The 18,605-nt window shown below is 34.2% G+C and overlaps 1 protein-coding gene across 1 annotated transcript; it reads right to left on the bottom strand.

Annotated features, from left to right (window-relative positions):
• Positions 1-12,203: 12,203 nt before the first annotated feature.
• On the bottom strand, positions 12,204-13,868 carry LOC134255959 (uncharacterized). The gene is made up of 3 exons (XM_062738560.1): positions 13,583-13,868; positions 13,132-13,372; positions 12,204-12,425 (listed from the first exon to the last, which is right to left on the bottom strand). Exons 1-3 carry the CDS (start codon positions 13,678-13,680, stop codon positions 12,261-12,263), a joined length of 504 nt encoding a protein of 167 aa, XP_062594544.1. The 5' UTR covers positions 13,681-13,868; the 3' UTR covers positions 12,204-12,260.
• Between the last annotated feature and the right edge of the window lie 4,737 nt (positions 13,869-18,605).

The following is an 18,605-nucleotide window of genomic DNA, read 5'->3' as shown; positions in this document are numbered from 1 at the left end:
ACATTTTGACTTATCCCAAAATACCTAGTTTACTCAGGTGACCGTTTTCTATCTGTTTTTGTGTGATGTGTATTAATATTTAAAAATTTTCATTAATCTTTTTGTCTGAAACCACCGAACTAATTCAACCAGTTAAGGCACAAAGCATCTATTGATGAAGAGAAATACGAATTGTGAATTTTATTAGTTTTTACCTCTTGGTTAACGAGGGATGGGGCAAAAACCACTGAAATTAATCAAATCTTTTCACTTTTACTCAAAGATGTTCAACATCTCTGTTTAATAAAATGGAACTAGTGCTTGACCAGTGGAAGTGTCCATATCGGTAAAGTTGCCTTAATATTAAGGAAAATTATTATTTACAAAGAAATTGACGAAAATTAAATAAACGATTAACAAATGTCATAATTATCGAAAACAATAAATCCTTGTGATACTCCACTTAAATATTCCATTCCGTTGAAGCCTAAAGTCAGAAATTTGAAGAATTCCATTCCTCTGTCCCCCTTGTTATAGTTGAGTCACCCAGGGGCTAGCGAAGGCCGGCCCCTCGGGTAGTGGACCAGCTGCATGACGGGCGTATCATGTAATGTGTATCTGTTTGCAGTAGGACTGATCAAACGCGATTCTTAGTTAGGGCAGTCTTGAACCGAGTTTACTGAACATAACGACTTTATTCTCGTATATGTATTATGTTTTCTTTATCCATTAATAGTATATTGTGACTTTTTTTTTAAAAATTTTCATCGATTTTACTTAAGAAAAGTATTATTATAAATTAGTTTTTATTATAAGAAAAATTGTTTTACTGTTGGATTGTTTTAATTTAGTTTCCCTTAAACCTTCTCCTTTGAAAGAAAATATTTTGGCATTAAGAGCGAATGCTTTGATATATTCTTAAAATTACAATACTCAATGACAAAAATAACCAAGAAAAAAAATTAAAAATTTAATATTAAACACTATGGCCTAAGATAGGAATAGGAAAATCTGTCACTTTTTACCTCTAAAAATCTGGCTTGTCTTCTGAGAAACACCCTTCTTTAATAGCCATTCATAAACATCATCTACAGATGACTCCACATTCATCACCATATCTGCTAAAAAAAAAAGTAGTGATTTTTTTTATTATGCACCTAGTGATAATTTCTTATATTCAACAGACTAATCAGAACACAAGTTTCTACATGTACAGTGTAAGAATACAAATAGATCACTTACCCGTGTTTGGTTTTGTAGTTCAGATTTTATGACAAACTGGACCGTGTTCCTGATTAATGATGCTGGGTCATGTCCAGCACTTCTTATTTCCCCGTTAAGTCTTTGGAAGGTAAACAGCTAATTCATCTGCCTCCTCTTCTGAATAATCACTGGTAGTTGCTTCTGGTTCTACTGGCGGAAAAATTAAAATGTTTGCGGCTCTTTGCAATGGATTTGTTACCTTGTGTTCTATTGTAGGAACCCTATGTCATAAATTAATGAAACTTCGTATATAGATTTAACCAACACTATCTAATAAATTTATGGACAAATATGGAGTAACTACACAAATTTATCTCATTCAATTTAAAAGACCCATTTCATTGCCTGGTGTAGGAAGGCGGCGCAATACCAAAAACTTACAATAAAAAATTGCCATATTATATATAAAATCCTACGGAAAAGTGATTACTTCCCTTTTGTTGATTGGAAGTGAAAATTCTCAAATAGTTTTATAGTAATCCTTAAATTTTGGTGTGTATGCTTTGCTAAGCAGGTCCGGCACAATTTCTTGATTAAACTATATATCTTGATTTAGCTATATAGGTTTATTAAGCTATTCAGAATAGCTTGATTAAGCTATTTTCTCAGACTTTTTTCTCAAATGTGATATTTTTTCAACATGTGCAAAAAATCGCAACTAGGTGCAGTGGAAATATTAAACTTTGTTCTCTTCTGAATACAATGCATGTGAAAATCACTCACCAAATTACGTCTCCTTGAGAGACTTTGTACTCAGAGTTTTAACAGTTTTGGGCTATTGATGAGTGACCACACAGTTATTTCTTGAATGAAATTATAAAGGAGGTCAGTTATGGCCAACAGGATAATTGATTAGTAACAGTTCAGCACAATGAGAAGCAATCATACTTACCCATGCCTCACCGCACGCACAGCTACTCAAACAATGGAAATTCATATTTTGCTTAAAGTATTCAACAGCAACAATGTAAGAACTTTCTATGATTTAGGGTGTATTTTTGAAAGTCCATAGTACATATATGAATAGTCAAATACTTGCAACTTTTTGTTTATTTCTTACAAAAAAACGTTTTTGTGAAAAACTGCATATAAATAGCTTTATCAAGCTATTTTGAATAGCTAAATAAAGCTATAAAGCTTTTTAAAGCTATATAGCTTATTCAAGAGATTGTGCTGGACCTGCTAAGTATGAATCTTACAACGTTTTATATACATGGGGTTGAAATCCAACAAATGGCAGCTGCTTTGGCAGTTGCGGCGCACTGGACTATGTTAAAGTGTTTTGATCCTGAATTAACTCTCACAAAAATGTACCAGTCATAAACGTTTGGTACATGTCACGGGATGGCTGGCGGTTTTTCACAATTACAATACACTTTTTGTCAAAATATAGTTTTTATTTACAAAAATTTACAAATACACGCGACATGGCTCAATGGCTCACTGCTGGATGGCATACATAGCATTGGTGATTAGCTGGCCTAAATAAATGGGGCCTATAAAATAAAACAAAGTCAGATACAAACATAATATAATTATACATATAATTGCTCATACTTGTACATTTTGCTGTACATTTACTTAGGTGCATTTTACTGTATTACACTTTACTTAGTTGCATTTTACTGCACTGAACTTATATTTCACTTCACTTTACTTCATAGAACATTTACGTTCACACATAAACTAAGTGTGTTACTTGTAGATAACCACTTTAAGACGAATACTTTACGCCATACTTTATACATACCACACTACGTTTACATTATACATATACTCATATACTTATACTTTTACTTATAACACACATACTTTCCATGAGCAAATACTTCTTTGAATCTAACTTACAAATGAAATTATAGAACAAAGCTCTGTGGCCATTTCAGGAATAAAATACCGCCAATAAATCATACAGTTAACGATAATCAATAAAATACACTTACCCATAATAGGTGGACCTCTGGTCATGAAATATTAAAACATTAAACAAAAATAATGTAGAAAGTTGAGCAGTCTTAGACACTTCTGCTCTCTCCAATTGCTACGCTCAATCTGATTTCTCAACTCACAGGATTTAAATCACCAGGTAAAACCTGCTTAACAAGCTTAAAAGTATGGTAAACATATCGGGCAAATAATATTGGTTATATAGAATTCAGATAAAAACATATGGAAATCAAATACGGACATCAATTGTGACAGTACACTAGGAAGCATTTTCTCGTCCTTAGTATTTAAAATGACTTACACGGTTTCTCTAAGTATACTGACACGCAAAAGAAACGCAGCAAGCAGTAATTTGCAAATGTTTAAATTTTATCTTTTGGTTTTCAAAAGTGAATAAAGTAAGGCTAAATTCACTTTTCAGAACATCAGAGATTTGATAAAAAATGTGAAATGTTTATCTGTTTTCTTAACTAGGAAAAATATGACTGTAAAAACACACCCATCCGAGCCATTCAAGTAAACCGTGCAAGACTGCCCTAAACAACAATTGTAGCTTAATTTCTACGATACAATAGGTTCATTAATATCGAAATCTCAGCGAAGAAAAAAAGAAATCATCGAATCTACTCCACCCGAGTCATGTGTAAGTACACAGATTATTTCTCTTTTTTTGGACTTGGATCGAATGATGACTGGGCTCCTGCTGCTTGACTTTTTGCAAGAAGTGGGGGGATCAGCCCCAGATTCTTCCTTTACATCTACACCGAGTTGTTGCATGCCTGCATCCTTTTGTTCTTTCTTTGATGACTTTGGTCCTTTAGTTTCGGGGTTAAGAACCACGGTCTCGTCACTCCCACTTAAGTTCAGCAAATCAGATGCTGTGTCCAAAAACGGAGGTGTATGCATGAAAGGGGTCGATGTTCTTGGGCGATAGGGAAACAGCAAGTCCACACTTGGTTCTGTAGACAAACCAGAGCTTAATGGTGTTACGTGTGTCATGTCACTACTAGCAGTTGTAGGCATGCGAGAGCTTGGTGGCGTGGCAGCCAGGCTAGTGGGGATCTGCAGAAAAGAAGCAAATCATGAAATCATACTTCTCCTCATATGCTTACTTTCCAATATGTAGGTTTTTTTTTCACATTTGATTCTCTTAAACTGATAATTTCAAAACAAAATTTATATAATTACCTGCAGTCCTCACTTGACCCATTGTCGACTTCAGGTACGCAAGTATCATGCATGTCTGCTATTGAACATTGACCCAATATTGAGCCATCTTAGTCTGTAGAAAGATGCTCCCTGGACATCACAGAACGAGGGACATCAACAAGTTGATCCTCCGGGGCCGTGACCTGTGCTGGCAGCCAGGCTATTGGTGATCTGCAGAAAAGATTTTTTTTAAGAGACATTACTAGTAAAATTAGCAAAATAATTGAGTTTGTAAAATAAGATTTTATAGGTTCATACAATTATTTAATATAAGACGCTATGCAATGTAACATTTCACATTTCCAAAACAGCGTAATTTTGAAAATAAAAAATGAATATTTTTTTATGAATGACTTTGGCTTATAAAATTGTTTGAATATACCTAACCTGTAAAGCATTTTATTTTTGTGTCTCAAATTTATTAGTTTAGAAAATTAATAAAATATTTTTTCATAAGCCACCCTTAATTTACACCTGACTGAAAACTTGGCCTTATACGCTAAAGACTTCGTCCACTCCTTTACAAGCATCCTTGCCGGTTCCTCTCCACGCCGAGCATTATATAATATCAGCCCTGCCACAGTAAGAGACCATAACCATGCATACTTCTCCAAGGTAAAGCATTCCACAGTTTTTTTAATTTCGGATTGGATGAAGTTGTTCAGGCTTGCCATTTCTGCGTCTGATGGTAAATCTTCCGAGACTTTTCTTTAGAGTTTTTATTGCATTAATGCCTTGTACCAATTGTGCTTACATTTGTCTTTCTGCAGGCTTCATCTCCTTCTTGGCACCTACTGGGGAATATACCGTACTTAGTCAAACTATGAGTAGTATTGAGCGTCTGGATGGGTGGGTCAAATGAGTGCACTTTTTTTCACAAAACACTGTTAAGTCCATAAGAATGATCGAGAAGGATCTAGATTGTGTGCCGATGCAGAGGCAGTGCATGGAGCTCATACGCATTATGACGTCATAAACTTGACAGTATATGAAAAAAACATACATGAGAATGCCATTGTGAATGCGATTGTGAAAAAAAAAATTCTCCGGTACAACACTCACTTGATGACAATCAGCTGACTTTTAGCATCCAGTACAGTATGACGTCATAAACGTGTCAGCGATTCAAGTCACAAACTGCTTGTCTCTGTCTATATCACGTATACGGAGCTGACAATCAGCTGATTTTTTTAATTAAATCATAACATAACACAGATGTAGTATATTTTGCATTTATTAATAAATCAGTCGAGATTTTAATTTCATCCCGTTTCTTTACAAACTGGGATCGTTCTAGCAATACACATGTACGAGTATAAAGTTTCGATCAACTTGATTGCAACATGCGTGTATGTGCGTTTTGAAAAAAAAATCCGTAAAATAACATGCAGCTACTTCAATTTTGCTCACATCTTTACTTATACCACAGGAGTCGGCAATTTTATCAATAAATAGAAAATAAATGGTAAACAGGCATAAATCCTACCAGTGAGCTTCGCGAGCGTAGCGAGCGAAGCGACAGGATGGCAACGAGTTTTCTCGATTTTCTCTAAATCGCTGTCCAGCCAACATCAAACTTCACATATCAACTTCGGAGTATCCAGTAAGTAATTCCTAACATTTTTTACCATTCAACTACCCTAAATTATCTTTATAACCACACTTTTTCACATCTCGTTTACAACCAGCGGCCATTGACAATCGGCGTGACGTCACACCCACTGCAGCAAATAATAAATCATCATTTTGAGTCTCTTTTAATGTGTTTTCGGCATTAGTAATTGATGTTAAAAAATCCACTTACTGAACAGAAGCTCCAAAATTGCTGGACATCTTCAATTGTCTTGAATCATTTATTAGAAACGACTGTCACTTTCTGTTTTTAAATTTCCCACAAACGAAAGTAGACGATTATCTCCCTTTCTTTTTGAATCAACACATTCCAATTTATATTAAGGGATAGAGTTAGTTAATGTTTTTTGAGTTATATAAACATTAAAAAATAAATAAACACTCAATTCATTGGTAAATATTTTTTTAATAGCATATTTATTAATTTGAAGAATTATTATTTGCTGCAGTGGGTGTGACGTCACGCCGATTGTCAATGGCCGCTGGTTGTAAACGAGATGTGAAAAAGTGTGGTTATAAAGATAATTTAGGGTAGTTGAATGGTAAAAAATGTTAGGAATTACTTACTGGATACTCCGAAGTTGATATGTGAAGTTTGATGTTGGCTGGACAGCGATTTAGAGAAAATCGAGAAAACTCGTTGCCATCCTGTCGCTTCGCTCGCTACGCTCGCGAAGCTCACTGGTAGGATTTATGCCTGTTTACCATTTATTTTCTATTTATTGATAAAATTGCCGACTCCTGTGCTTATACATGTACTTGCACGCGCACACTTATGAATACGTACCGTGCATGAAAAATAAGCTTCGCTCTACGCAACATTCCTATTAACGCAAACCATATTTAAGAGTTGATCCATCTAATGGCATCCATATCCTCTTTTTGTTTGACTAAGATTTATTTCTATTCGATATATTCACACACCTCTTACAATAGAGAGGTTAAGCATATGACCGTGTACGTCTACGTGTACGTGTAGCTAGGGAAATCCCCTAATTTAATGCGATTTACGTCACCAGTTTTGTTTACCGCGTAAATCTACAAGTTGTACACAACGTGTAGATTCGCAAGTACACGTAGGTGAAAACCTGTAGCTTCTTAAACTCAAACTACGCAATAAATATTTTTCAGTCGGTATTTTGTATAAAGTTGAGAATTTATTACACACATCCAACGTATCTTTTTTTTATTTTAAGTCATAGATTTATTTGATACAAATGGATTGTAAAGTGCCTTGCTGAAATTAAGTTTTACACGTACCGGTACACGTTCAATTTGTTAAACAGAACACGACATAGTTACGTGTACGTGTAAAATCACTTCTAGGTTTAGACGTACACGGTCAAATGCTTAACCTCTCTAATATCTGAATCCGCAGTTTTTTTTATTTAAAACTTTACTTATTATTGCATTTTACTGTTTAATTAGAAATTATTACATTTACTTAGGAAATTCCACCAAAGTAGACTCTTCTATAGGCGAGATCCTCTTATTCCTATACAGCAGTAGGGTTCTATTTCTTTCAGGAACCTTTCCTTGCATTCATTGTTTGCTGCGTACAGAAGCTCTCGTCTTGGACCTCCCAATACCTGTGCTGCCTCTGTGGGAAATCTTATGTTTTCCATATATTGTGTTTCCTCCAGTTGGTCGGTTAGGAGGGAATGCCTGCCGACGTTCACGACTGATGTTTCCCCCACAATAATATCCTCTTCGCTGATGACGTCCAGCGGCCTTTCTATTAGGAATAGTTCCTGATATTGTTTAAGGATTAATTTTGGATATGTTGTTTTCCCCATACTGAATAAATACGATAAATTCTCCCAGTGATCCTTGATAATAAATGACAATGGGAAAAGTTGAGTGTGGCAACACCAACAGACTCATTTCAATCAAAAAAGCTTACTTAAGCCTTCAGCTGGGGGGGGGGGGGGGTTTAAAACTCTTGCACTTCATCATTACGTTAAATGTTTTAATACTCTCAATATTTTTTTTATATTTTCCAGAGAATACAGCTACATAACACTGAAGGTAACACTGAAGATTCCGACATCAAAACTTGTTTCGACACAACTTAGGCAGCTATTCCAAAATAAAACGTTCCAGGAAGGAAGGGGGAAATCCAGAGGGTTGACAGCTATTGAGATGTGAGTCTATTTGGTGTATTAATGCAGATTCAGAACTTTCTACCTACTTAGATGAAAAAATGATTGAATTCACGCAGAAATTACCGATAATATTATTTAAAAGGCATAGAAAGATTGATGTTATTCCACTTAATGTGAAAATCTAGTTATTCCACACGATACAACTAGGAAGAAATATTTTACCTATAGTTTAATATACCTTATTGCATTTACTATAGATGTTAATTCAGTCCCAAAAGCTGCAAAATATGTAAAGTAATTTGTTGTTAATTACTTAATCCTTTTTTTTTTTATAATTTCTTTATGTTGGAGAGAAAGCTTTGCATTTATGCTCTTTTACGGATGAATTTGACAAATTGTATTTTCTACTTATCGCAATTAATAATCATTCAACTCAACAAAATGTAAGCTTGAGAATTAATCAATTAATTACGTTCAAACAAAAAGTTTAAACTTCCGGCTTACCTTATAATCTTTTCCTTCTTTTTTAGTGCAACTAAGCAAAAAAGGCAAAGAATGCGGGGAAGCCCTGCCCAGAAGACTGAATAAGAGATATACTTCAAGATTTGCTACATTAACAATTTTTTGGAAAGCTGGAAGTACTAGTAATTACACAAAGATCAAGTTTTAATTGTATGTTTTGTTATAAAAATTAACCATAGATATCATTATTTTATCAATGACCCAGATTCACATTAGTTATATGAATTTAGTTTTAGAATAATTTCATAATGTGACTGTATTTACACCAGTCTTGATATATATCATGTCAATGATTTTATAATCCATGTTTACTTTATTCTGTTCTTTAAACAAAAAATGATCAAGTCGATAATAACAAATAAAGTAGTTAATTGCAAAAAGTAAATCTGTTATATTTCGAGTTGCCTTTTATATTCCTTTAGTATGTTAGACCTTTCTGCAATACAGTAACAAACAAAAATTTCAAAAAAGCACAAGATTATTTTTCTTTCTAGGCATTTAAATATTTAATCAAATAATGCTGTCATGTTCAACTACTATAAATGTGGTATGGTATTTCCGGAAGCCAGTTTGATTTTCTTTCAATAAATCAATTTCATTGGCTTAATTGTCTTATCTCGAATTTTATATTTTATACCTGACTGATTCTTACGTAGAGATTGTAAAAGATTGTGATATATGTACACTGGAAATACACTGCATAAGTTATGGGTATCAAAATCTTGTAAAAATTATAACACCAACGCAAGCTATAAAGACATAATCACCCGTGCTAACAAATTTTATGATCATCATTTCTACGACGTCCGTCCGTGAACTTCTCACAATTTCAACTACTCAAAAATCACAGGTCAGATTTTTACCAAATTTGGTACAAAACTTCCTTGGGTAAAGGGGAATTTAAATTGTCAAAATCGAGGGCTAAGTCACCTTCAAAGGGTCAACAATGAAGACAAGATAAAATCGAAATTGCAAGAATTTTGTGGTAGTGGGGATGGTAGTGGGGATTCATGATCCATGGACGGGTCCGCAATATAATTATTTCTAATATGTTACCTATAAGTTATAATATACATTAAAACATATGGGAGAAAACTTTAAAAAATCTCAAGAACCAGTTGATTCGAAAAGCTTTAACATATGATGAAGCATCCTGAGGTTTTGTATTTTGTTCAAACCATGACCCCATGGGGTAGGGCGGGGCCACAATAAGGACTCTGAGTTTACCTTTAAAATATTCATAGGAAAAAAATCGTTGTTTTTTAGTTGACCTGAGTTGAAGGGAAATGATCACATCTTGTCCGTCATCCGTCCATCTTTCCGTCCGTCCGTCTGTAAACTTTTCACATTTTCAACTTCTCAAGAACCAATGGGCCAATTTTAACCAAACTTAGTACAAATAGTCCTTATTGGCTAAAGGGAGATTAAATTGTAAGAATGAAAGGCCAAGTTCAAGAAAAGACAAAAAAGGGCAGGGTCATTAAAAACCTTCGTTTCAATAAGTATGGGGCCAGGAAAGCTAGAACTTATGTGGAAGCATCCTTGGGTAGTGTATATATTAAATTATTCAAATCATGATCCCCGGGGATAGGGCGGGGCCACAATAGGGAATCCACGTTTTACATAGAAATATATAAAACAAATCTCTAGAAATCTTCATCTCAAGAACCACTGAGCCTGGAAAGCTGAAACCCATTGGAATAACCCGGGGGTAGTGTTAATGTTAAATCAATACCCCTTGGGATAGGGCGGGGCTACAATAGGGAATCCAATTTTTACATAGAAATAGTTAGGAATTTTTTTTAAGAATCTTCTTATAAAACCACTGGATCAGGAAAGTTGAAACTTATATTGAAGTATCGTGGGTGTACAATTTGATTAAAATCAGCTGTTGTTTGTAAGTGGTAGCGTATCAGAACAGCTGATTTAAATCAGATTGCGTGGGGGTAGTGTAGATTCTAATGTATTAAAATCATGAAAAGCGAGGGGGTAAAGAGAGGTATAACAGGAGGGGGAAATCTGATAAAGAACTGCATCATCCAAGTTACACAGGTGAGCGATGAGGCACATGGGCTTCTTGTTAGTAATTGACCATTTCATTGACTGAAAAAATACCCCCCTTTCTTAAGAAACTAGATTTTAAATTATCCACACCATGACCCCCAAATTGTAGGAGGGGTCACAATCGGTATTAGAGGGAGGGGGTATGCGAAAAAATAGCAAGGCTCATGGGCCTCTTATTTATCCTGCAAGCACCTATGTTTTATTCAAAACATGAACCCCGGTTTAATACTGCTCATATGCCTCTAGGTCCTCCCTAATTTTCTTAGGGAGGTGGCCAGATGGTGTCAGCCTGAAGCTGGTAGACCAGATCAGATGAGACGAAATCGTCCTGCCCCTCGAACCTTTGATCCTCCTGAAACAGGGTGTCCATGAGGTTGTTTTTGACTCTTTGTATCAAAGTACAGTAACATCAGTGTCACTGATGCTCTGCACCTCACAAAGCTGCGGCCACTCTCCGGCATATTTTGGAATGTCCACCAAGACCATATCATGGATACTGAATGTCTTGGTGGACTCTGCCGGTGTTTTTTTTCCAATGATAACCTTTAAGTTAAAAATAACATTGTTAAATTAAATTAATTGAAATTTTAAAGAATCATCCTTATATAGATCTGATGATATTAAGGTACATTGATAATTTGATAAGATAAAAGTTGGAGTCGACACCCTCGAATACAGATCTCTCTCTCTCTCTCTCTCTCGTCTGAGATCAATTCAACTAAACTTAGCGCATGTTATTCTTGTGTTAAGGGAATTCAAATTTTAAAAACCAAACTGTTACACCCTCTATTTCAAAATAGCAAAATAATACTAGCATCATTGATAAAAATCTTCTCAAGAACTAGTGGGTCAGGAAAAACGAAACCCATGTGGAATCATTGTTAGACAGTGTAGATTCAATAGTTCGAATCATTACCCCCTCCCTATTTAGGGTGTAGGTCGGGGCCACTTATGCATTTAATATTTGCAATACTTAGGCCACACCAATTTAATTTCTTGTTCGTCGGACATTTGATGAAAAAAGTAACAGCGGATTGGCGGTTAAATAACAATATTATTACTTTAATTTTAGGCAAATTTTTTTAGGATGGGTGTAAAAAAAATTAAGCGTTTTCTTCGATAATCTCTTTGAAATTAAGTAGTGTTGATTTTTTGATAATTCATCCAGAATGTAAATTAGGCAAATCAATAGGTCAGGAGCTAAGGAGGTCTTATATGGTGAAGAATAAGTGCACATTTCTTTTAAACAAATCCACACAATAGTTTCTCAGGAAAGTTTCGAAGGGAATTTCCTATACAGATAGACAGAACGACCGGGTAGAAGATGCACATAGTAAAATGAAATTTGTTATGTAGATCTAGTATAGAAATTTCTAAGTCAAGTTCTGTTTAAAGTACGGTCCAGTATATTTTGTTTTGACTGAAGTATGCTCCTTGTACTTAAAAAATTCCATTTAATGGGGGAGGGGTTATATGTTTTACTAACATCTCGTTTATTTATATTATACCCCATTCATCGTAATTCTCAAAAAATGACATTCACCAATTCTTGTCCTCATCCTTTCCAAAGTATTTGAAGCTGGCCCGGACGTCATTTTGTAGTTTTTCCAGATTTTCTTCGATTTCTTGATAATTTGGCTGGATTACTTCTGGCTCTCCCTCCACCTGGCATTTCAACAAGGGCTCCTCGGTTCGATTCCATTTCTAATTAAAAATACATATTGTCGATTTTAGTTAAGTGTGCATAGTATATGTATAGTTTTGTTAAAATACGAGCGCGCGGGCTCGATGAACACAATTTTTTTTTATTGGTGTGGCCTAAGTAATTATACGTGTTCCTACTAAATTTGAAGTTCTCATAATATTAAAGATCTCGAAAATTTGGGCAAATTTTTGAACGCAGCAACAATGTTGAGAAAAAATAGAACTGATGTATAGAATTATTCCCATTTATGTGTTCTTTACGATCAATCTCTCTGTATGTTTCTTCTTTTCGTTATTATCGTGTTTGTTGTATAACTCTGATGAACCAGTTGGCTTAAAGAAATAAGGAAACTGAAACTGAATATATTCCGGTCTCACAGCGCAAAACATGGACTTTATCGTTATTACCAGGTATAATGTGGAAGGCAGGGGTATGATTTAGTGAGCACAGAGCACAGTGCTCACATTATCTCGAGATGAATTTCCATGCATTTAAAAAAAATCTGAATGTTTAGTCATACCCTTACAAAACTTACGATTTCAAGTTTTTGGTCTACATGAATAAAGAAAGTGTGTCAATAGTGTTACATGTTGAGATGTATGTTAGTTTTATTAATTATTTTATTCAGTTTCACAGGACTGCAAAGTAGTTATCCCTGTTGTTTAAATAGACTTGTACAGTGTAGGAAAGGGTCCTGTTATTGACCTTGTCGGTCGACCACTCTTTCCACCAGATCTTTGCTTTCCCACTCTCTTCCTTCTGAATTTTGAACACATGGGGACGGGAGTGATTCTTTATTGTGTTCATGTATGGTGTGAGCCACTCGGTAATATTGAAGACTTTATCAGTTTTTATACTGGTGGGCTGGGGGGTAAAACACTTCTCAAAACCCGACATAAGCTTCTCCACTGTTACAGCTGCATGCCTCCCATACCAGTGACTAAACCTGTAAAATTTATAACCTTTAATTTGTTTACAAGTAATATTGAATTTCTGCATGCAAAATATCATTGGGAGGATTATAATAAATTGAGTATGCTTTAATTGAGTAACGCTTACATTTTCTACAAGCGTATATATTCAAACACTACTCTCTAGTTAAATATGGAATGAAATTAATGTGTAGAAATATTTTAAATATTTTTTGGATACATACTTGGAAAAAACCTGATCAATATCTTCGTGGGTGTGACCCACCATCAGAAATAATATTTTGATTTTCTTGAAAATGCCTTTTTCAACCAGGTAAGCCATACAATAAATTAAAATGATATCTCATTGAAAACTTTTTTTAGATTCAAGTTTTGTTTTTTGTTTTTTATCATAATTGATTCACTGTGTATTTCCCCAAAGGAAGACCAGCAGCCAGGCTTCACTTCACTTAGATAATGGATTGGTAAGGAACAAAACATATCTTCCAGGTGGAGGACTGTTTATAAAAAATAAAACCCATTTTGATATTATGATTTAATTACATGAGACAATGCCTCTTATAAATGTAATGCAAAATAATATCTCTTATATATATATATATATATATATATATATATATATATATATATATATATATATATATATATATATATATATATATGGATTCCTATACTCTAATCATATTAAATGTCATTTGTAAAATGTATTTTTGAAAGACAGATTTATTTGGGATAGACTTTAAATGATTACATAAAAAGCAGGCCATACTTTCAGCACATGACAAAACATTCTCTCAAATTACACAGAACTGGGTTATTTAGCATAACTAACATTAAACATAAAGGTGAGGGATAACATAATCACAATTATAAACAATGTGAAACAACTTTAAATGACCTATAAGGTGGATTACAAACCTTTTTCACTGGGGTAAAATCTTTTGGAGATTCGACAATGGCCGCCTTATTTACATAGAAAATTATGTCGTACTTGGAGACATATTTTTAAAAAAAAAAAACTTGGTGTTATAACTTGAGAGAAACACACCTATGTTTCTTTTTTTGACTGTATAAAGTACTCTTTTCTTTTTTTTTGAACACACACAAACGTTTCGTTTCTTTGCAAGATATAAAAAAGATCATCTTTTTTTTCTAAGATACAATCGTTTCTTAGACTGTATTTTAGGGAAAAAAAACTTTTTTTTCTAAGACTTACATAATTCGTTTCGTTTTTCGACTGTTTAAGTAGGCATCTTTTCTAAAGATTTGGTGGCTCTTAAAAAAGCCGTTTGGTAAACACTTTTGGTTTAATCGTTCTTGTTTATTTTTGTTTTGTTTTTTTCATTTTTGGCATCTTCTGGGGTGAGGGTGGGTCCTCTTTAGCTGGTTAAAAGTTCCTGGACCATCTCTCCCTCGTCGGAACTGTCACTGTCGTCCGGACGTCTAAACTGGGGTCTTCTGCCCACGGGCTGTATCGTGACCTCACTATTGCCGCGAAGGGGGCAGGGTTGGTTGTGTTCAATCAATCTGGCCACACAAAAAGTGCACGCAGTGCTGCTGCAGTCAGCGGTTGCAAACAAAGTAGTTATGCTCCTTGTCCGCGAGGCAGAGAGTACAGAGGATACGCCCGGTGGGGACGGAAACCCCCCGGGGGGAATCCCCCCCCCCCCTGATTTCTTGCCTGGGTCTGGGGGTCAGCAGGTCCGGGTGGTGTTTGTGGGGGCGGGGACCTGGATGGTTTTCTTCTGTAGGGGTGGGCCCTCCGTCGCTGGTCATTCACTTGGATCCTTGACATATTTAGGCGAAGAATCTCACGCCCGTTATCGATCCTCCTCACCACAATACAGGATTCGAGCACTATACCGGGGATGAGATATAAATCTTCGTGGAAAATACGTTGATTAGCAGCCATGTTCTTCTTTCTTCTTCTTCTCGGGAAGTAAACTGTAAATCAGCTAAGACCAGAATGATGACGAGCGCTCGGAGGGGCTGTATTTATAAACAATAGCAGACGATACTGCAATTGAGGCAAAACATGGAAAAAACCAATCATGTGATCAAATGTGATTGGATAAAAGAAAATCATGCCATTTAGTAAACACACCCACCACAGCGAGAAAGCAAAATTGAAGGGGGAAAGGACGAACCCGAGTGTAGATGACGTCATACAATAACATAACACTGATGTAGTATTACATGATTTTATTATTTCTTAAAAACTAACAATGCTTCTAACTGTCGAATTCTCCTCCGAAATCGTATTCGATCCGCTACTAGGCCCATCCAGGGACTTGTCCGGTCTTCGGGTGGTAATTCGTAGATTTGATTGAGGCTGGAATTTAAAGTTACGGATTTCCTAGCCTGTGTGAAACTTTCAGGTATTTCATTCCGTATTGAATAAATACTTTCTCCATCGCATCTATGTCCTGCCACAGTAAAATCACTTTGGCCGCTTGGGGATGGGTCAGGAAACTGTAAGGCTTTCCGAAATAACGGGTCAGGTTCAGTCCGTACCATTTCCTGGGCAGAAATATTTTCATATGTCGACACCTGGGTCGATGGTGATTAGGCATTCAAGTCAGTGTTTTGAATGCATTCAACGGATACCAACGGATGCAAATGGACGAAGCTAGAAAAATCATAAAAGAAATTTTAAATGACGACGTAATGTTAACATTAGCCTCAAGACTAGTTAGTCAAAGACCGACGACAACAGTAACTTCAACAACGGCGACATTGTCGTCGCAAACGTCGCCGGCAACCAATGCACAGACAAACCAGCCAACTCTTCGAAAATTTGCTTTTCATAAGAGCAATCGCCACGAAGATTCTCCAAGAAACCTTCAACAATAAGGTATTTATCTAGTTTTTTTTATACTACTGAAAATTAAAAACTTTACATTGAAATAAAGAAAGTAGCTACTTTATGATATTCACTATTCCCCACTATTTGATACTATATGCATTTATTCATGGCAAAGAAAACTTCTTATGTTTATGTTTCACAAACAGCACCAAAAATTAAATACCGGGTACACAAAAAGAAAATAACCCATAGAAAAAGCTCTTTGATTTCTTCAATTTTACTTAAACATTACATATAGTATGAAATGAGTGATAATAAATGCATTGAGATTAAGATGCTAGGATATTCAATGTATTGATATGATTGTCATTTTGATATCCAACTGAGGTTTATATCTGGATTAGAAACTTATAAACTCAAACGTATATTTTACTTTAAAGCTTTTAGTCTCACTCTTGCTTACTTTTACATGATACATAATCTGCCTTTATTTGAAGTATAATATGGACAACCATACTGCTTAAAGTTAGCCTTATCTATTATTGGTTTAGTTTGAATATATTTTATTGTAATTTTTAAATACAAATGGATTTGTCAAACGTTCTAAAACCCTCCCCCTACATAAAAATTTTTATTTATTCTTTATTTGCCTAACACATACGTATTATCACATTTTTTTCACAAGTATATAATAAAAAAACAGATTAGTATGGTTTGGCTTTTCTAATAAATGTATTAAAAAAAAACAGCGCCTGATTTATACAAAAGATTCACCTGGTTTGGTGTGTCTATACATAGAATAAAACAAACTTTGTAAATATACTGATACAAAGATGAGACACCCGAAGAATGAATCACAAAATCATTTCTTTACGTAAAAGCTAATTGCAGAAATTTGCCGAAATTACATAGCTCAGACAAAATTTGAACATGCAATAATTGCAATACGCGTAGTTTAAATGCTGGTTATTTTTTTCCCAATAGTAACTTTTAATATACTGTATTTAATTCTCAATTACACATAAAGGGGACAAATTAAAGCAAAATGAAATTCGTCTTTTAAGATAGTTTTACAAAATTCACAATATCTTAATTCTTTCACAATATACTATGCCAGCCAGTTTCTATTGCTTAATTATGTAAAGACATTCATATTCTACCTATTTGTAATTTATAAAAAGTAGGTATTGACTTTCTTAAAAAATATTGAAGGTTAAATTATCTACAATGTGTCTTTAAAAAAATATTTTATTAAACAATTAAATTCTGCCATAAGATTTTGTATGAAATTTTCTGTTATTCTTTGTTTGATTATACTAATAGGAAAATGTTTTTAAATCATTTCTTTGTTTTGTTCAAGCCAGATAAATCCGAGTTTGTTATCATATACATTGTATTTACAACCGGATACTACTAAACAGAGTACGCTATAGTGTACGCTAGAAAAATTGTGTATTTTAATATAATTAGACTGTTTATTCATGTGTATAAAACTTGATTTAACCGTATTATATAAATAAAATAATGTGTATTTTAATATGATTAGAATGTTTATTCATGTGTATACAACTTGATTTAACAGTATTATAAATAAAACAAAATGTGTATTTTAATATAATTAGACTGTTTATTCATGTATATACAACTTGATTAAACAGTATTATAAAAAAAATATTGCAACATTTGTCCCGAATATTTGTAATTTTAGCGATAGTTTGACAAGAAAGCAACATTCATCTTTCAATGCATTAATATTGAATATGCAACTGATCTCGGTTACTATTTTGTTTCAGAATTATAACTTTAACTAAATTTTATTCATTAAAATTTGAAATAATTATAAGTACGTAAAATTCAATATTTTTCACACTAACAATGAAACATTTGAAGTTATATCAGATAGGGATCGGAATAAAACGATAAACCGTAACCTGAAATCAAAAATTAAAATAACTTCTAAAATAAGGAACACATAAACATTTATCGTACTAGCGTACTCTGCTTAGAAGGGCCGTTTACAACTCAATTATCAGAGTGTCTGTCGGAATATTCACATTCATTGATCAAATAATCATACCGCATTTTCAAGATACAATTGTCAGTTTTTAACAGTTTTAATAACAAAAATAAAAAAATGCGAAGAATTTGCATAGGCGGTCTACAAGTCTCAATATAAATCATGGCAGTATTTGTAGACCTCCTAACACCCAAAACATGTATGTTACTCAATAAAGGTTTAGTTGCTGCATAGACATATAAGAGACATGTCTTTGGTTGCTGAAAAATTATAAAGAAATAGTTGGTGAAATATTTAATGACATACCGATCCCAAATTATTTAATACTTTTTTAATAATACTTTAATAATGTTAAGTTGATAATATATTTTGTTATGTATAATTCTTAGCCATTTATCATGTTTATTCTAATCTAACACGTAGT

Source organism: Saccostrea cucullata, unplaced genomic scaffold (genome assembly GCF_032062105.1).
Source record: "Saccostrea cucullata isolate Sc308-1 unplaced genomic scaffold, CSIRO_AGI_Scuc_v1 ctg1961, whole genome shotgun sequence".
NCBI lineage: Eukaryota > Metazoa > Mollusca > Bivalvia > Ostreida > Ostreidae > Saccostrea > Saccostrea cuccullata.
This window is presented reverse-complemented; position numbering and strand designations above follow the sequence as displayed.